Raw genomic sequence first — 21,439 nt, 5'->3', positions numbered from 1 at the left:
GACAGATGAGACATTCACTCCTCTCTAAAACCTCTGCAGTCCTTCCCCCCTTGCTATTCAGCTCATTATTACTCATACAATAATAATACTAATAAATGTATTCAGAGGACCCAAGATTCAGTTCAACATCCTGGAAGAACTGCATTTTTGCTCTGCTCTTAGGCCATGTTTTCTATGAAGATCGTCCTGACCCTAAGCCGTGTCGCGGGCTCCTTTCCTTGTGCTTCCTCAGCATTCTGTTAGGAGAGAGACTGTAAGTTTTGTTTGCACACCTCCTCCCAGAATAAACTGAATATTTTGTCCGGGATAAATTTTGTCATGGTCATCTTTAAGTCTCCACGGCCTGGCACAATGTCCAGTGACATGCAAGTAGGTCATAAATACTTGCTGAGTGAATAATATTTGTTACTTTGTTCACTCATTCAACAAACATCTGTCAAAAGCCAGTGTCTTCATTTCTTCATAAAAGATTTCACATGACTCTAGTTTTGAGTAAAAACCTGAACAAGTGTGTAATGTTTTTATATGACATCACAAAAAATGATCCATTTCATAATTAAGAACATATAGAAAAACAGTCATTTTCCTTTGAGAATATGAAGATACAAACTTGAAATTCATATATTCTTTTTTGGCTGGTGCACATTATTCACCTTTTGGATGTGAACTATATTTATTATGGGGATACATATTAGGTGGTGAGTAAAATGTGAGCTATTTAGATAGTTGCTCACAAAAACGAAATTTAAATGTTTTCTTTTTTAAAAAAAAGATGTTATTTATTTATTTATTCATGAGAGACAGAGAGAGAGAGAGAGAGAGAGAGAGAGAGAGAGAGGCAGAGACACAGGCAGAGGGAGAAGCAGGCTCCATGCAGGGAACCTGATGTGGGACTCGATCCCAGGTCTCCAGGATCACGCCCTGGGCTGAAGGCAAGCACTAAACCGCTGAGCTATCCGGGGATCCCCTAAATGTCCTTTAAACTCATGTCTTCTATATTGCATATCTTTATATAAATGATTATTAATACTTATACCCAATAAATTGATTTAAGTTCATCAAATGATTTATGTATTAAATTTGTAATCAGTACAAAACTTTCAGTAATAGTGGTAAACATAATGATAATAGCAATTTTTCTCATGAAATAAGCTTATATTTTATGATATAATGTTTATTTCCCCACATTATTTTCATGAACATTAAATTATCTGTATGGTTTGTCATAAAAAATGACATTAGGAGAGTGGTTTAGTTGATCAAAAATATATTTAGAAAGGATGGAACATGAAGCCTAGATTCAAATCTCCACATTGACTGAAATTCAAATTATGCTTTTGATAAATGCCACTGGAATGGCAGCATCAGAGTTAGCGACATCATACCTGTTAGTCTTCTTCATCAGCATGGATGAGGACTATTGGAGAAGATACGGAAAAGAACATTAAAAAATGATTAATAGAAGAAGTTCTGATAGGAAATTATAAATGAGTAGCCATGTAATGCAGAGAGGTAGAAGAAGTTCCAGGTGTGCATGTGATAGACTGTATGACACTGGGGTTGATAGGAACTAGTGAGGAAAACCCTGCTACTCCAACTAGTCTGGAGAGACCTGTCGGGAATAATCTAGAAGTCCCACCAGAGGGCAATAGAGAGCAGGACAGGAAAGGTACGCTCACATTTTGTTGGCATGATCCACGAACCTTCTCTGTTGATTCTTAAATTTTAAAAGAGGAAAAATGATGTTGTTGTTAAAACTTGATACTGTTCTTTTGTCTTTTCCTATTTAATAATAGTCCAGTGACCTGGATTCCTGTGTTGTTGGGCGCCCAGTTCTACCGAACCACCTGGTTCAAAATATCCTCAACATAACCAGGCGGGTGATTTTCTTAAAATGTAAATCAAATTATTTCAATCCTCTGCTCAAAACTATACAACAACTTCTCATTTTATTAAGAGCAGAGTCAAAGTCCTTACAATGGCCCACAAGCCCCAATAGTCTATTATGTCTCCTTCGCCTTGGTCACTCCACTCCAGGCACATCAGCTTCATTGCGGCTTCTCAAACATTTCAGCGCTCTTGACCTCAGGGTCTTTGCATCTGCTGTTCCTCTGCCTCGAATTCTACTCCGCAAGACATTTGCCTGACTCCCTTTCTTACCTCTCTAGAACTTTATTCATGTGTCATCTTCTTAGTAAGACCTTCTCTGGTCATTCAACCTAAAGTTCAATTCCTAATTCCCCCCTTTTGTTTCACCTTTACTTTAATCCATTGTCTTTATCACCACATAACCTACCATATATTTTATTTATTACTTATTTTATACATGTCTATCTCTTCTCTCTAGAATGTAGGAGGACTTTTTCATCACTTTTCTTTGTTCTTATATTCACAGAACCTGTAACAATAGCTAACTCAATAAATATACATATGTGAGTATGCATTTTGACAAGATTAATGACTGAATGAATTCAATAGATATTTATTTTCATTAATATCTTTTATCCAGAACTGTTACTATCAAAAGTACTACACACACACACAACTTTGTATTGTCACATGAAAATCCACATAATTGCCTGCATCAGTGGTTTCTCAAAGTGTGGTTCCCATACCACTAGCAGCAGCAGCAGCAGCAGCAGTATCGCATGGGAACTTGTAATAAATGCACAGGCCCCACCACAAATTCACTAAATCAAAAACTATATTTTCATAAGCTCTTTGGGTGAGTCTGATGCAGGCTAAACTTTGAGAACCAATGATAGAGATACATTCATTCAGTTGGAAATGGAAGTTGAACTTGTAATGCATTCTTATCTTTCATATTAGAGACTTTAAGCTTTTCTTGGATACAATACATTTGGGAATATCCTGGCTTTAATAAATGGCAAGTGAGTCTTTTTCTTCGGAACGCCCACACCCACCTTCCCCTTCATCCTTACAGTCAGTGCTCCAGGCCAGGTCCTAATGTCTTACCCCTGGCATTGCAGTGGCTTTCCACCTAACTAGTCTGCCAACTAGTCTTCTCACTAGTCTCCACACGCTAACACCTTTTCTTGAATATAAAATGAATTTTTCCATATGTTTTCATTTCTGAGACAAAGATGCATATTCCAGTCAATAAGTAAATTTGACGAAGTGGTTTTTTTCTTATTTTCCACAAGATTGTTTTATGCCAACAACCCATTTTTTAATGAAGGAAATAAGATATTTGCCTACACTGTTTTGCTTCATCATGCATCGAATTGCCTTTTCCCTACCCTCTTGTAGCCCCATTTTTCTCATATTTCAGGCATCTTAAATTAGTGAAAATGTTCAGTTGTCAATCTGCTCATTTTAAAGGAAGATCCCAGTGAAAGAATGATACATTGCAAAACCTTGAACTAAAAGCAGTCACATACTCAAGGCTGAATATTCTTTTCATTAAAAAAAGTTTGCAGCTGTGTACTTCCAGCTTAAAGTAGAGTTTTTGCTTATGCCTTCCATATTCTCCCCAGCATCTTCAGTGCCTCTCTCTGAGCCTATGATTCTGGAGTTCATGAATCACCACTTAGGAAGCACAGCGGAGGGCACAGAGCAGGATTCCCACAGTGGGAACCCTCTCTCCGTCTGCTACTGCTCTTTTTCCTCTCCTACCTCCCTGTCTTTTAAAATTTATTACGTTTTCTTACTTTGCTGCTCTGAGGAGCACAGGCTTTTTCCTATAAGCCACGTTCTTTATGAGCCTCTAAATTTGGATGTAGCACACAGCAGCTAGGTTATTGTAATAGTTTCCAGGATTCATTGGGAGGTCTGGGTTGAGCCAGAGTATCTATGTATCCATGCTGATTACTAATAGTCTTTTTCTTCTCTTCCCAGCTCTGGCCTTTCCCTTGGTCCTAGAGACCTTCTCTGGGTTTCTTCATTAACTGGCCTTGGTCCTATAGACCTTCTTTGGGTTTCTCATTAATTGCCACAAGCACTAGTAGCCATGAGACGGCACTGAAGTAGGCCAGCCTCCTTGTGGGTCTAAATGATGGGATATTGCAAGAAAAGTTTCTAAATTAAGTTCATATAAATCTAATTTCTGGCTCCCAGCCTTAGCTATACATTAGAATTGTCCATTAAATTTGACCCCCCGAAGGTGGAATCTGAGCATCTTTGTTTCAGATCTTTCTAGCTAATGGCTAATGTCTAGTCAGGGCTGGAAACCACTGATGAGCTCCCAGAATACAGGCTATTCTACTTGTGGAGATTGGTGATCAAGCCTAAAATCACACCTTTGTGTCCGAATAACCCTAACCAGCTAATAACAAACATGATTCTTACTGCCTGATGGGTGTCATTTAAACTGTAAGCAAGTTACCTTTATGTCAGCAGAGCTAAAATAATAAAATTTAGCTGATTTCTTAGAAAACAGGAGAAGAACATAGTCAAATAGGAACAACTGTATTATACCACGGTTTGGGCAAGGGAAGTGTCCTCGTTGTGGGCTCTGAGCTAGTGTTATGATGAGAAAAAAGCATTGATTTTCATTGGGCCCAATAGGAATATGATATATCCGCAGTATAAATTAATTCATTGTAGAGTAAAGTGCCTTATAATGTAGGTACCTTACTACATTTGGAATATACCCTTGACGTCTTTTATGCCTAAATTTATACCACTGAAAGGATTCATTATAATCCAATTAATTGAAATGTAAAAAGTAAGAACACATTGTAAAACATCATTTTTCAAGCTGTGTTTTGCAATCATAAGACTATTTCAAAACACTATAGGGAAAGTGGCTGAAACATTTCTCTGATCTCATGTGTGTTTCTTTTAGTTACCATTTGCAATAGCGTACTAGCAGCAGGAAATAGAAGACACTATCTTAATAAACCATAGTGGTTTTTAAATGTGTCTGTTACAAGGGTGCCTCGGTGGCCCAGTTAGTTAAGCTGCTGACTTTGGCTCAGGTCATGATCCCTGGGTCCTGGGTTCGAGTTGGGCTCTCGGTGGAGTGCTTGCTTCTCCCTCTGCCCCTTACCATGCTTGTGTTCTCTCTCTCTTGCCCACTCTCTTTCCATCTCTCAAATAAATAAATAAATAAATAAATAAATAAATAAATAAATAAATTCTTTATAAAAAAGTGACCGTTATAAACAAAAACAATACTACACCAGCCCCACAAAAATTTATTTCTTATGTTTACTCAAAAATTTTAAAAACTGAAATTGAAATTGCTGTAACTCAATTTTCAACAATGGATATGAGGATTTGGTATATAAATATGGAGATCTCCACGACTAAGTACTGCTTCATAAAGCCTTGCCACTGTTCCTCATAACTTTTAGCTTAGTATTGGTAATGAAAGGCAATCAATAAAATGATTTTCTACTTAACACATCATTCTACCATCATAACATATGCACCCAGAAGGTAAACGTTAATCTATTTACCTTAGTTTCATTACCAACAAAAGGTGCCAAGAAATATATGAAAAGAATTCAGACAATTAGAACAATTCAGAAATGGTTTATTAAGCAGCCATTATTTATTATACCTTGGGAACAGTGCCTCTTCTTAATACAATGACTGACATATAATAAATACACCAAAAATATTGATGAATGGATGAATAAATATAAGACGTGACTTCTGTCCTTTAGGAACTAATAATACTTCAGTGGGAGGAGACAAAAATACATTTATCTGAAGAACAGGACAGAGTTCTTCAATAGAGGTGCAAACCACTACGGAAGTAATAATAATTACCATAGCAGCTTAAAAGTATTATGTCAGCAGACAGTAAATCAGAAATGCTTCTTGAGTGAGGTGTGAGGTGAATGAAGTACTGAAAGTCCAGAGCTTCACAGACTAGACACTGAATTGAGGAAGGACATCCCAGAGGGAGGGAAACCACTTGAAGAAAAAATGAGGACAGTTCAAGAAAATGGAATGCTTTGGGGGAAGAGGTTATAGAGATATGGCTTATATGTAAGGGACACACTGTGGAGGGTTTTCCATGAGAAGTTAAAATAGTCCTGCGTGTTGGGAAGCTTTCAAGTTTCTTCAGAAGGAATGGTACAGTCAGAGCTATTTTAGAAGGATTATTTCAGAGTCACTGTTCAGAACAACTTGAGGCTGGAGGTCGAGTCTAGGAGGTGGTATAGTAAGCATACACAAAATGAGGAGAACATGAGCCAAGGCATTGGTAACAGAGTGGATGAGCTCATTGGAAGACATCTTGGATGTCCAAATGGATTTTGAAGATTGGTTGTAGGTGGGGATCGCGGGAAAGGAGCAGATTTCACGTCAGAGCAACTAGGGATATAGCTATTTTATAAAAGAGATATTTCTAGAACGGGTAATATTAGCAGATGATACTGGAGGGTTCTGGTATAAATCTTGAAAAGGAGTACTTTCCAAATGATTGTATTGCTTATTAACAGGTTTGGGAAAATAATGACAAGACAAAGAAGTGTGAAAGGGTTGAGAGAAGAAGGTAAGCTGAAAGCCAGATACCACAGGAGGTTACAAAAGTGGCAAGAGATAAGAGGATAGTGGCATTAAAATGTGAACAATGCCACAAAGATGTGAGTCAGGAAGCACAGGAAAGTGGCGAGCAGAAGTTAGAATGAATGAATGTGAGAAAGCGTAGACTACATGAGTTGTTCCCTTACTGTAAAGAATCCAAAAAGGAAAACAATGCAAGAAAGACGGTCACCATGAAGAAGTGATTAAAATGGGTAACTGGTTCAGGAGGATGGGAACCACAGAGACTGAGCATGAGGATAATAAATAGCATGACCCTGTTAGTGGGCAATGGTCATCTTGTTATTCTGTAATAACATACCAGGTCGACAGAAACTTTGTTAATAGATATGAGGTACTACTATTGGCTATTTCCAAGAAATTAAACAAGAAGTGACTTATTTATTTTTTTAAAAGTGACTTCTTTATTAATAAAATTGTGTTTTATCTTATTTGCCATGCTCCGTCAGCCTTATTATCACTGATCTTTTGGTTGCACTTTAGAGTCCCCTAACATCTATCCATCTCATGGCCCACCTTCCCAGGAGGCTGCCGTGGCAGGCTTTGGGCATTTGCAGACACACGCAGCAAGGACAAAAGAAATCTTCTCATGAGGAAACTTGAAGGGCCCTGACCTGGAAATCTAGGCCCCATAGAGCCCACTAATTCTAGACTGAAAATAAGATTTAAATAATGTAACGGCTCCATCTAGAACAACAACAGTGACAGTTGGCAAGCACTCAGGCTCCGAGGACTTTCAGTGGTTTAGGAAGCTTTCTATCTAGTGATTAATTCCTGCCAAGACCATTTTCATAAGCAATTGGATGAGACATAAGAAGTCACCTCTGCTTCTGTTATATTAAAAAAAAAGGGAAAGCTAATTGCATCCTCTGGTATTCCAATGTGATAACACTTACCGGAATAATCACGGGGACAGATACAAGTGTATCTTCCTATCTCATTGAGGCATGTAGCTTCATTCTTACAGGGATCTGAGACACATTCATCCACTTCCAGGTCACAGAGCCTGCCTTGATATCCTGGGACACAGAAGCAGGAATAGCCATTGATTCCATCCTGGCACATGGCCCCATTGTGGCAGGGGCTGGAAGCACACTCATCAAGATCGTTTTCACAGAATCTTCCAAAATATCCATCAGGGCAGACACAGATAGGATGTACAGGGTCCTGATGGCAAATACCTCCGTGTTGACAGGGGTTTATGCCGCAGTAAACAATGGCAGTTTCACAGGTTGTCCCACTAAAACCAGGGGGACATTTGCAGAGAAAGCTCCTTTCTCCTGGGTTGTTTACACAAGTGGCATTTCCTTGACAGGGATTGGAGAAGCATGGATTCCTCATGTTGTCACAGTCTTTGTCCACATGAATGGCTGCATCTGAACAATGGCAATTGTTGTCTTTTGAAGAATCATCGCATGTTGAATTGTTTGGGCAAGAATTTGAGAGGCACCTGGTGTCATTTTTATTGCAAAAGGAATCTACAAGGAAATAAAAAATACCAAGATGAAGTTTACAAATAAATGGCTAAGGATAAAATTAAAGATCGTCCTTCTGCTCCTACGCCATCTCAAACTCATTAATGAAAAACAGTTGGCTGCATTCTTTGGATGAGTTTTGTCAAATAATGTCTAATGAGGTTTTTCATTAATAATGATTTGTCAAATCTTTCCATATCGTTACTAATAAGAAACAAAAATAGCTGGTTCGAGATTCTTTGCTTCTCCACGTCCCTTTCTCTAGGCCAAGTGCCGTTGAGCAATGGGGGTGAATTGAAGCAACTGTTAAATTGTCCTATACACACACGCTTTTGAAATTCACATCCTCTCATGGAGGATTTTGGAGTATACTGGGAAATAAGGCACAAAATTGTCTCTGAATATAGTCTAACTGAAACCAATATTTAAGTGAATGTTACAACTTGGTTTACCTGCTTTATCACAATGACCATTTATGTTCTAAAAAGAAAAGCATAGGGCAGCCCTGGTGGCTCAGTGGTTTAGTGCCACCTTCAGTCCAGGGTGTGATCATGGAGACCTGGGATCGAGTCCCACATTGGGCTCCCTGCATGGAGCCTGCTTCTCCTTCTGCCTGTGTCTCTGCCACCTCCTCCCCTCTCTGTGTGTGTCTCTCATGAATTAATAAGTAAAATCTTTAAAAAATAAGAATAGAAGCATAAAGAAATGAAAATATTAAAACAAAATAAAAGACCAACTATTTGTTGAAGCCCTACTCTTTGTACCAAGCTTGCCAAATATTTCACATAAATGATTTCTGATCTGCACAGCAACACGGTGTTATTATGCACATCTTACAGATGACAAATTAAATCCCTCTGCGAGGAAATAGATGTAGTAAAGTTTATGGACTTTTGCTTTTCTAAAAGCATCTCTGTTCTAGGCATCCATTTTTGAAGTGCTAATTGGAATAATAACCAAAGGAAAAACAATAATTCTTTAATTTTTTGCCGTACTCATTAGATATGTGTATGTGTAGAAGTTTTCACCAAATATACATGTATTATGATCACAGCATTGGTATGTTCTTAATCACAGAGAAGGTTTATGGTTTGTCAACTCAATTGTATTATCCCACAAAACACTGTCTTGCATGTGGATTCATCTACTATATCATTCTCCTATTTTTACTTCCTTTCTCACAATATTGCTCACAAATATAGTAGCCGGCAACGGTACAAGCTTGTAATAAAAAAAAGGTACAAAATGGAGAGTTTGCTCTTAGGACATGAGACATAAATCAACTGTTGCCAGGAGAAAATAGTGTGTAAACTTTGAGAAATATGTAATGATAAATCTTTTCCCTCTCTTCCTGCAAAAAGAGAAGCGGCTCTCATAACATGGTGTGGCCACCAACAGGGCGATGCAAAGATACTGAAAAGAAGTGACTACTTGGTACATCATATCAGAGCATGAAGATTTTCATAATTATCTTCTTATGGGGTCTTTCTGGCAGCCAACAATTTTCCTCTAGAGGGTTGATCGGAGAGCAAATGTTTTCTACCCTCCTTGAGAAAAATTCAACTAATCATTCTTATACTTTTGTGTTTTTGTTTGTTTTGTTTTGTTTTTTCAGATGCTGGCTTTCCTATCACATCTTCAAATGTGATGTCTTAGTGTCACTTCCTGAGAGCTTTCTAAATTCTAAACTCTTTTTCTAAATTTTATTGTTTTGTTTGCTATGCTATACATGCTGTTATTCCTTTGTGTGTGTGTGTTTGTTTTCTGTTTTCTTCATTAGAATGTTAGCTCCGTGGAGAAAAGGAGGAGACCTTGTCTCTCTGTATTTCCAGGGTCTACAACATTACTTGTCACGTCGCAGGTGCTCAGTACATACTTATTGGAAGGAAGGGGGAAAATGTCACAACAGAAACATGGAAGGGTGCTGTGTAATCACAGGGGCCAGGGAAAGTGTACCAGGGAAAGCCTCATTGAAGAAAAGGCACTTGAGAGGACTTGGTCAGTGAATGCAAGTGAAGGAAGGATATTATCTGCAAAAGAGAGAACTAAAGCATGAGGGGTATTGACATTCTCTGTCAATAATAAGAAAAACATGAGAGGATGTGAGACAGAAAAAATGGGGAGGATATAAAGAAATATTTATTTATTTTAATTTAAATTCAATTTATTTAACGTATAATGCATTCTCAGTTTCAGAGGTAGAGGTCAGTGATTCATCAGTCTTATATAACACCCAGTATTCATCACATCACATGCCCTCCTTAATGTCCATCACCCAGTAAGTGATCCTCAGTTGTTTCCTATGATTAAGAGTCTCTTATGGTTTGTCTCCTTCTCTGACTTCATCTTGTTTTATTTTTTCCTTTCTTCCCCTATGTTCCTCTGTTTTGTTTCTTAAATTCTACATATGAGGGAGATCATATGATAATTGTCTTTCTCTGATTGACTTATTCCGCTTAGCTTAATACCCTCTAGTTCCATCCATATCATTGCAAATGGCAAGATTTCAATCTTTTCAATGGCTCAGTAATACTCCAATATATATATTGGAGTTTATATATATATATATATATATATATATATATATTATTAAATATATATATAGTAACCAATGGAAAATATAATTATTTCCATTACACACACACACACACACATATATATATAAATTTATCTATATCTATCTATATCTGTATCTATATCTATATCTGGATATCTCCCACATCTTTACACATTCAACTGTTGATGGATACCTGTGATCTTTCCATAGTTTGGCTATTTTGGATATAACATTGGAGTGAAGGTGCCCCTTTGGATCACTACATTTATATCTTTGGGGTAAATACCTAGTAGTGCAATTACTTGGTTGTAGGGTAGCTCTATTTCCAACTTTTTGAGGAAACATCAGACCGTTTTCCAGAGTGGCTGCACCAGCTTGCATTCCCAACAGTGGCTTCCCCTTTCTCTGCATCCTCACCAACATCTGTCGTTTCCTGATTTGTTAATTTTAGCCATTATGACTGGTGTGAACTGGTATGTCATTGTGGCTTTGATTTGTATTTCCCTGATGCTGAGTGATGTTGAGCATTTTTTCGTGTGTCTGCTGGTCATTTGTAGGTCTTTATTTAATAAGTTTTAACTTTTGGAAGCATTTAAAGTTCCTGTGTCCAACCTGAAAAAATTCAGTTAAATACTGTAGCTGCCCTCTTAACTCCACTATCAAGGGTATTTATGAATTTAGGTTTTCCACTTATTTTTGTTTTGTTAGTGATGGTGATTTTTTCCTTCCTTTAATTATCCTTTATTATCATTTAAGCCATGAAATGAAGTATTTGGGGATGCCTGGGTGGCTCAGCGGTTGAGCCTTTGGCTCAGGGCCTGATCCTGGGATCAGGGATCGAGTCTGGCATTGGGCTCCTTGCATGAAGCCTGCTTCTCCCTCTGCCTGTGTTTCTGCCTCTCTCTGTGTGTTTCTCATGGATAAATAAATACAATCTTAAAAAAAAAAAGAAATGAAGCATTTGTGTAGAAAGACAGCAAAGGAAATTAGCATTTATTCCCAATGCTCTTCCAATACAACTTTTAAAATGGATTTCTTATAATATTTGATAAAGCCCTTTACAGATGGAAAGCTAAATTTTATAAGGACTAAGTCATTTGCATAGTGTCAAAGAGAGGTAGGATTTAAACTTCTGATTTGTCTCACTCTAAAGTCCATTTCTTTTTACTGCATTATTTTAGGAGTTAGGATACTTATTGGGTAGAGTTTCTTATGTAAATATGATGATATGCTCATGAATGTTTAATTCTGTTCTTTCCAAAATTCCATGAAAGACATAAAGGGGACAGCAAATAAGCATATTTAAAAATGCTCAACATCATTTATTATTAGAGAAACTGAAACTAAAAACAATATCTAGAATGGCCACTAGAATGGTCAAATGACAAAAATTAGCAATACAAGATATTGACAGGAAGTGGAGAAAATGGAAGTCTCCTTCATGCCCTCACCAATAATTCTTGCCTGTGTTTTACCAGTTGTATTAGTGTTTTCATATATTGGCCTTTGACTGTATAGTTTCTCCTTGTTTTCTATCTTAGGTTTCTGCTTCTGCCTTTTTCTTAATTCGACTTGCTCTGAGTTTAATTGCTATTTACTTTTTCATGTATTTCTAATTTATTAATTTAGGACTAAAAATTTCTATTTTTACAATAGAATTTTCTATTCTATTCTATTTTACAATAGAATTCTAAAAATTCTATTTTTATTTCTATTTCTATTTTCTAATTTTACAGTTTTACTGCATTTCCGATGAATTTTTCAATATCATTCAAATAGAAATATTTCCTAATTTTCATGATGATTTCTTCTTTGACCTATGGAAAATCCATAAAAATCAATTATATCAAATTGTTAACTGTGTTATTCAGAAATTCTATAGCATTGGGGATTTTTCTACTATTTCTCTTCATTGAGATTAATGCACTGAAATCTCCTATTAGTGAATATGAATTTCCTATTTCTTTTTTAGTTTTGACAATTTTCACTTCTATATTCTGAAGCTATGTTCTATGTTCATAGAAATTTAAAATGGTTACATCGTCCTGCTGGTTTGACCCTCAAATATTCATAAAATATCCTTTTTATCTTTAGTAATGCATCATACCTTATGAGACTACTTTTACTGTTGTTGTACAGCTATGTCAGTCATATATCTCATACATGGCTGGTGGGAATGCAAAATGGCACAGCCACCTTGGAAAACAGTTTCCAAGTATCTTATTAATTTAGACATACACTTATTCAGCAAATCCACTCCTAAATATTTCCCCGAAGGAAATGAAAACATAATATCCACACAAAAACATGCTTGCAAAATTCATGGCTTTTTTCATAATGCCAAACACTGGAAAAAATCCAAATGCCCATCAGCTGGGAAATAAATTTTAACATATCACACATTGGAGTACTACTCAGGAATAAAATGGGCAAATTATTGACCCAGTGAACAATATGGAGAAATCTTTAAAGTATTATATTAAGTAAGAGAAACCAGACACAAAGACTATCGGTTGTATGATTCAATTTTATGATGTTCTATAGAAGGCAAAGTTATAATGATGGAAAACAGCTCACCAGGTGAAGGGAACTAACTGTAAAGGGCCATGAAGGAGTTTCATGGAAGTATTCTGTGTCATGATTGTGGTAATAGTTATTGACCATATGTGTTTGCCATGGAAATTGGGTTAATTTTATTGTATGTAAATTATACCTCAATAAATTAGACAAAAAAACTCCTAGAAAAAAAAGGACAAAGAGGAATGCAATTGTCAGACTCACAAGAGCCAGGAGAGAGGCTGAGGAGACAGCAATAAATACCCATATACATACACTCATACATAAATGGAAGCTAGACTGCACATGGGTGAGTTGTGATAGACTTAGCTTACCAGAAATAGCAAAACCCCAGGGGAAAGAAACCTTAGAAGCAAGCCAATTTATGTCATAGAAGCCCCAAGTTAGAGGCTCCAGGTACCCAAGTGGTGCTGAAAATGGAGAAAGGTTGTTTGGAAAACTTACCAAAAGCAGAGTTAGATTCTCATCTCCCTTCTTTCACCCCAGGAAACTACATAACTGCCCCTCCCCCATGAAGGTGATTCAAAGACATAGACACAAGTAGTGGTGGTGTGGGAGTGGCCAGGTCTGCTCTGAAAATGAGAGGATGAAGTGAATATCTACACAAAGGATTGTGAGACACTCCTCAACCTCATTTTCAATTCAGTTCTAAAAAATGCCGGCAGCCAGATTTACTCCCCATGCAGGAAACAATTATTCCTCTTGACCAGCCTGAGAGAAAATACTTACAAATGCTGATATTGGCTGTCACTCATTGAAATGAGCTGGCGTAATCGCTCAAGAATAAATCCTAATAAGCTAGAAAGCTCTGAGACATGAAATAAAAAGTGCTTTTAAATAGCTCTTTTTAAACAAACACAAGAGTATATATGAAATATATATATGGGCATATAGGGCATTATTGTTCTTTAATTATACTTTAAATTATATTACTATTATAATCTAAAGAATAATTATAAACAAACATCCCCATATCTTATACGTATCTTCAGCTAAAGAAACAATAGTACCTCTTTAATATGAACAGATTGTATAATATTAACACATGAAGGAAAACCTCTAAGATAATCTTTTTTTAAAGATTTTATTTATTTATTCATGAGAGACATACAGAAAGAGAGAGGCAGAGACATAGGCAGAGGGAGAAGCAAGGAGCCCGATGTAGGACTCAATCCCAGGACACAGGGATCATGCCCTGAGCCGAAGGCAGATGCTCAACCATTGAGCCACCCAGGCATCCCAAAAACTTCTAAGATAAAACATTAAGACCAAAACTCACACACACAAGAGTTTTTTTTTTTTTTAATTAACTGGAAGAGACAAACGATTCAAGGAATAGACAACAATTTATGAAAATCTGAGAATTAATATACTCAAAGAATTAAGAAAGGATAGTGCAGCAATGAAAAAAAGTATAGGTGATTATTAAATAAACTTCTAGAGTACAAAAAAGGTCTATAAAATTTAAGATACAGTGATAGAAATAAAAAATTCAGTTGAGTATTGAAAGATAATGTTGAGGAAAATCTACCAGGCTCAAAAGAAAATACTAAGACATTGGAAATGAGAAGTAGAAAGTAGGGGAATAAACGATCAGACGAGGAGTTTCAAAATAAGAGAAGAAAGGAAATGGGGGAGGGGTGAAGACAGTAAGGAGAGGAAGGAGATTCAGAAATTTAAATTTTCAACTTCCACGCTCACCTTTCAGGAAAGTATGTTCCGTGAAAGTGAGTGTAACCAAGAAGATGAGAGACATGAAACCTAACATACAAGGGATCTAATAAAGAAAAAAAAAAGCAAGACATTTTACCCAAAATTGCTCCCTGGACTATACATATGCTACCAGCATAGAGATTAACCAGTATTGAGAGCAGAGAGAAGGTGGAGCTCTGAGAAGAAAAATGCAGAGTACGTACATAGAAGAGAGGTAATGGAAAACTAAACAGAACAAGCTTTTTAAACCCTTACTAGTATTAATTCTAGGGAAAATACTGTGCAAGAGGGGAAATGAACTCGTAATATACTATGTAATATACTATGTAGTTGCAGAGTTCTTTATGATAGCAATAATGATCATAATATAATAATTTAGGTAAAACAGTAGAGTTGCATGTGTGCTGGGGGCTGTGGGTGTGTGTGGTTGAGAACCGCAGGAAAATTATTTTTTTATTTTATTTATTTATTTTTTGAGAACTGCAGGAAAATTAAATCTACTTTTACCCTAGAAAATTCCAAGAGTTGATGCCTGGTGGGGAGGAGAGCCTGGTAGCTCAGTTGGTTAAGTTTTTGACCCTTGATTTTGGTTCAGGTCATGATCTCAGGGTTGGGAGATGGAGCCTCACCTCGGACTCTACCCTGAGTATGGAGCCTGCTTAAGATTCTCTCCCTCTGTCTTTGCTCACCCCCTACCCCCTGCTGCCTCCCATGCTCTAAATAAATAAATAGATAGATAGATAAATAAATAAAATAAAATGAGAGAAAAACCCAGCCTATTATTTACACATATGTAAATAAAAACAGTAGGAAATAACTGAGAGTTTTAAGTAGTTGCTTCTGGGGAGTGCAAAGTAGGAGTAAAAAGGAGGAATGGCCATGGTGCAAAGGAGACTATTGTTTCCCTTATAACCTTTAGAGACTTTTATACTATTACTGAATAAATTATAGTACTACTGAATAAATTGCTGAATAAATAAATATTGGCACCATTTGCACCTTTGCTTCCTGGGTTTATTGTGCATCCATAAGCAAGATGCTAACTGGCCCTCTTGGAAATGCATGTAGCCCATGACTTACACATTATTAACTGACTATGGTGAATAAGCAAAGACACTTGCCTCTCAAAAAGAAAATTATATTTCTCAAACATATAAATGAATCGCAATTTATCACATTTTTTAAAAATAACTAAGGGCACTTGGGTGACTCAGTTGGTTAGGTGTCTGACTCTTGATTTCGGCTCAGGGAATGACCTCAGGGTACTGGGGTCAGCCCTGTGGAGAGTCTGCTGGAGATTCTCTCTCTCCCTGTTCCTCTGCCCCACCTCCTACTCATGCTTGTTCCCTGGCACTTTTTCTCAAATAAATAAATAAATCTTTAAAGAAAAAAAAATCTTTAAAGAAAAACAACTAAATAGCCACTAAAGAAATAAAAGCAAACTATGTACGAACCAATGATGTCGTGAAGTAAGGGTTGTAATTTTTCCATTTTTGTGCACCTAATAGAAAAAATCTGTCATTTATATTATTATACTATACCTGGTATATTGTTCAAACACTCGGTTGACAGTAAAGTAATTTTCATAGGAATAACACCTTTAGAACAAAATGTACATGGACACAACACACACAGAACCTTATAGGACTACTTAAAACTATAATTGGAGGAATTTAATTCCAAGGGAAAAGACTATTGAGTATTTTATTTCCAGCTTCCATTTGAGACTTAGATCCAAAGCAAGAAACTTTGCTGCCTATGAAGTGTAATGGATACTTTCAGACCAAGTTATACAGGCCACCAAATTGTTTCCTTGCAGTAAAGTTTGCCACCTACTGGATATTATAAGAAGTTCTAGAACTGTGGGTTTCAGACTTTTTCTTTTCTTTCTGTAAGTACAGCAGTTCTCCTTCAAGGAAAATATCACGAATAATCCCAAAATACAATATCGGAATGTGGACCAGCTCAGGTGAAAGAAGGGAAGGAAACCCTGCCGCCCAGTCAAGTGGCCTCCTGCCTTTTAAGGAGATACCTCCAAGGAGCCCTAGGGGCTGAGAATAGCAATTTGAAAATCTCTGTCCAGGGGAAAACAAAATATTTTCTATGGTTTTTGAAATTCTTATTGTATTTGCTCTTTGGGTACTGTTAGGGCCTATTGGTGCAAACGTGTATATACACACTATGTACTTACTTTCATACAGATATTTACATGTTTGTATGCATGTCAGTATTTTTCAGAGAAGTGAAAACTAATTTGGCCAGTTTCAAAGAAGATGAATGCCCAAGAATTAAACATATTTATTTTGTGTGTGTGTGTATGTATACGTGCAGGTGTATTTTCTAATAATTCAGTGTACCTGAAAAACAGCCATATTGGTAATTTTGCTCAGTTAGAGGGTGGAATATATTTATTCAGAGCAAAGAAACACTGCAAGGTGATTTCAGGGAAGAGCATTTTAGTTTCCCAGAGATTATTATAAACAGTATTTGTTCCTTTGTCCTTGACAGCTTTAATGCACTTATCTTTGAAACAGGTGAGTAATTCTCTGATTTAAAAATCATCAGTCAAGAATTAGAAATTCTTGTCAGGGTTTTTTTTTTATTATCAATATTTCGGGTAACTTTTATATTAGCCAACCATAAGCGATCTGCCACAGTGGATGAGAGGACAGTATAGTGGTGAGGACCAAAGTCCCTAAAGTAAAGCACACTTATACCAAGTCTTGCCCTGCCATTCACAGCCTGTTTTCTCAGCTGCAAAATAAATAAATAAATAAATAATAATAATAATAATAATAATAATAATAAAACCTACTTCTTAGGCTTTTCTCAAGGATTATACCACTAGATTTAAATGGTTGATGGACATATCCTAAGTGCTCAATAAATGTTAGCTCTTATTGTTGTAAGATGTTTAGAGATAATTTTGCATTCTTAGTACAAAATTTACTAGATAAGTACAAAATACAGCAATAGCAACAACAATAACAACCCCCTCCCCCAAAAAAGAGTACAACCCACTAACACATTTTCACTGCAGGAAATTTATTTTGGATAATAAGCCCAAGTACATCCTTATATAGGAAGCCTGTTGATGAGCTAATTCAACACACCAAAGACATTTTTCCCATAAAGTACCCACACTTACTTAGGATCAAATGAAGATAAATGTCAACCAGAAAAATCCTGTTCTCCAGGATTCGGTTTCCACAAGAAAATATTTAACATCTCACTCTGTATTTTGAGTACCACTTAAAATGTTGGCTCAGAGAAATATGGCACGAAGTGAGAATTGTGAAAGGCTTTCACTGCTCAGAAGATCAGCTCTATATTTGTGCTCTCCCCAGTGCCTGTTTATGCACAACAAATGCTCAATGAATATTTCTAGGGTATTAATTGCCAAAATCCTTACCTTAAAGGTTTCCCTTGATGTATAAACCTTACATATGCATGTGTACACGCATGCACACATACACAAGCATGTTGGGTTTGTGTTTTGGTTTTTTTCCATTTTTAAAAATACCTTCTTATCACAACTATCCCTACCCTTTTCTTGGGATTTACTAACCTAATTCTCCCCATATAATTCTCTAACTACCTCCATCTCTCTCATTTTTATTGATACTAACCTTAAAAGTCAAATCTATCTTCTGTCAGCAGAAGGGATGGAAGAAACAATTGTTAAAGCTCATATCGAATTAAAATGGCAATTTTTAGGGATCCCTGGGTGGCGCAGTGGTCTGGCGCCTGCCTTTGGCCCAGGGCGCGATCCTGGAGACCCGGGATCGAGTCCCACGTCGGGCTCCCGGTGCGTGGAGCCTGCTTCTCCCTCTGCCTGTGTCTCTGCCTCTCTCTCTCTCTCTCTCTCTCTCTCTCTGTGACTATCATAAATTTAAAAAAAAATTAAAAATGGCAATTTTTAATACGCTTCATGTGAGTTAAACACTCACCAGTGTACTCCCAACAGTACAAATAAAGCCGTTTGCTCTCATTGCTCTGGGACACAAATTTTATTGTGTTTTTTCCTCAAACTACGAGAGATGAGGAGGGACTTGGGGAAGCAGATGATGGGATTGGGAGAAGGATATGCTAACTGTGGTATGGAGTGATGTTTTAAACATGCAAAGGCACAGGGTTTTTTTTTTTCTATTTTGATATACATTTAGTCTAATTTCATTTAAATAAAAATGGGAAAGGAAGAGAGGAATTGTGAATGAAAATGTGATATTTCCAGCAGCATCTACTGAATGTGGTTTCTGACATTCTTCCACATTAAAGATCTTTTCCTACAGATGAATTAATAAATAAACATTCACTAATGAGTTGTTTTTACTTTATTTCACTTTTGATTTGCTATTTTAAAAAAGATTTTATTTATTAATTCATGAGAGACAGAGAGAAGAGAGAGAGAGAGGCAGAGACACAGGCAGAGGGAGAAGCAGGCTCCATGCAGGGAGCCCAATGCAGGACTGGATCTCAGGACCCCGGGATCACATCCTGGGCCTAAGGCAAGTATTAAACTGCTGAGCCACCCAGGGATCCCTGATTTGCTTTTATTAAAACAACAAACTCGTGTCTTTATATATGCTTTTTGTTTTTTTAGAATACAGTTTTATATATTTTATTAAACTACCTTGCAGAAGTCACAATTGATTTCTATAAATTGAAACACCATTGACTTAATAAAGGGGACTTAATTGAGCTGTCAAAGAAAATTTTATTCTTTATTCAAAATTTACTCTCTTCTCAATTCCCTGCAGAAATTTGACAGATTGGAGGACTCTTGACATTTGGGTGAATCACCTAACACTTTCAATCATAGTTCGGATTTGAAACTGCAAATACTTGGTGCCTTCTAGGTTTTAAATCACATCCATAATGAGTCGTTAAGATAGATGGGATAAACAATACTACTGGAGATAGAGTAGAAATTTCCAGATCTAAGAATTTCAGTTTAAAAGAGGAAAGTGGCTTGTTGAGTTTTCTTTGGCCAGACTTTCTTCAGAGAATAAAATTTCATCCCGGGTTTGGGGCCGGGTAGCAGGAGAAATGAGTGCAGGAGGGGCACATCTTTATTCAGGATGTAGCCAAAATGGCTCACACATAGTAGGTTGTCAATAGAAGTTTGTTGAATAATAAATAAATGAGGAAGAAAACTTGAATTCTCATTTAAGCCTTGCTGTGAAGTTCTTAACTTTCACCTCTTTTGATAAAATCAAGCAAATGATCAGATAAATCACTGACTTTGATGTATGATGTGACGGGATCCACATGGAACAGTAAAAATAAGTTGATGAGCTCTATAAAACCTTTCCTTTGCTTTGCTTTCCTATGGCCTCTGAAAAATGAGGCAATCGTTTTCTTACAGTGGACTTCAATACTAAACGGAGGCCAGTTTCATGTAATGTCAAGAGTATACTTTTACGGTCACACAGATAGAGGTTGAAATTTTAGTTCTGCTATTTGCTATATCTGTGGTTTTAGCAAAAGTGGGCCTCAGTTTCCTCATTTGGGAAGGACATGCATAGTGCTTAAGAGCATGGACTTTGGAGCCAGGGTTTGAATCTTGGCTCCGCCACTTCCTAACTCTATGGGTTTTATTAAGATACTTAACTTTTCTGCGCCTCAGTTTCCATTTCTGTAAGAATGATACCTACCTCATAGGTCTATCGTGGAGATTAAACTAGTTCATGTACATAAAATGCTTAATAGTACTTGGCACAGAGTGAATATTAGTAGCCATTATTATTAATATCATTATTGTTATTATCGTGAGGAATAAAAAAGATACATAAGTTCCTTGTAAAAGTCTAGAATAAAGTAATTATTTAATCAATATTATTTCCTTTCAATGCAGGGTCCAATGGTTGGGACCTTCTATTTTCTAGCAAAGTACCATGTACCTATTTGATGCTTTGTTGGTGCATGCTAATAAAAGAATAAATCCAAGGAAAATGAGATTATAGAATATTGTGAAGAGAGTGTTTAGTTTTTTGTAGTTCCAGGAAATACAAGTTTGTTGTTAGTACACATTGTCTGAGAATCTTGTCTCCTAATCCAGGCAGGAGCCCAATATTGCCAACTGTATATTTATCACAGTTAAGTCACATGCAAACTCTGAAACATGATTTCTCTGATCCAGTTGAGAAGACCGTGAACAAATTTCATCGGTGTCATCTGTATCTCAACGTCTTTCTTCTATTATCTCCTCTGTAGAGTCCATGAACTTACTGAGAAACTTTTCCACGAAGATATTTTAAATCCAATCTACAAGACCACCATTTTGCTAGGTGCTTTTACATAAAACTTCTGTTCATCAACATTATCACTGATGAAATCAGGGGCCTGCTTCTCTAAAGATTTCTTTTACCTTCAAAGCTTTCCTATGAGAATCAAACCTTCTGGGTCTTCATCTGCATAGGCCACACGCCTAAGCACTGGGTCAACATTGGATCTGGTGTCTGTCCTTAGGGTTGGAGTGATGGACCAAATGCACACTGCAACCACGCACACTTAGCTCAGAGAAGATGCCCTGCCCTTTGTCATCCTTACAACATAACTAAATAATGCAAATTGTGAAGGTCATTTTTACTAAATG

General features: G+C 36.8%; 1 protein-coding gene across 3 annotated transcripts in view; it reads right to left on the bottom strand.

Moving 5' to 3' along the window:
* Positions 1-7,875, bottom strand: part of CRB1 (crumbs cell polarity complex component 1) — a 140,298-nt gene extending 132,423 nt beyond the window's left edge. For all 3 annotated transcript variants that reach the window (XM_055319423.1, XM_055319426.1, XM_055319424.1), the window contains exon 1: positions 7,416-7,875. In XM_055319423.1, the coding sequence (XP_055175398.1) occupies positions 7,416-7,860 (445 nt within the window). In that variant the 5' untranslated portion in view covers positions 7,861-7,875. The remainder of the gene's footprint in view (positions 1-7,415) is intronic.
* Between the last annotated feature and the right edge of the window lie 13,564 nt (positions 7,876-21,439).

This window comes from Nyctereutes procyonoides, unplaced genomic scaffold, assembly GCF_905146905.1.
Source record: "Nyctereutes procyonoides isolate TBG_1078 unplaced genomic scaffold, NYPRO_anot_genome, whole genome shotgun sequence".
In the NCBI taxonomy this organism is placed as follows: Eukaryota; Metazoa; Chordata; class Mammalia; order Carnivora; family Canidae; genus Nyctereutes; species Nyctereutes procyonoides.
This window is presented reverse-complemented; position numbering and strand designations above follow the sequence as displayed.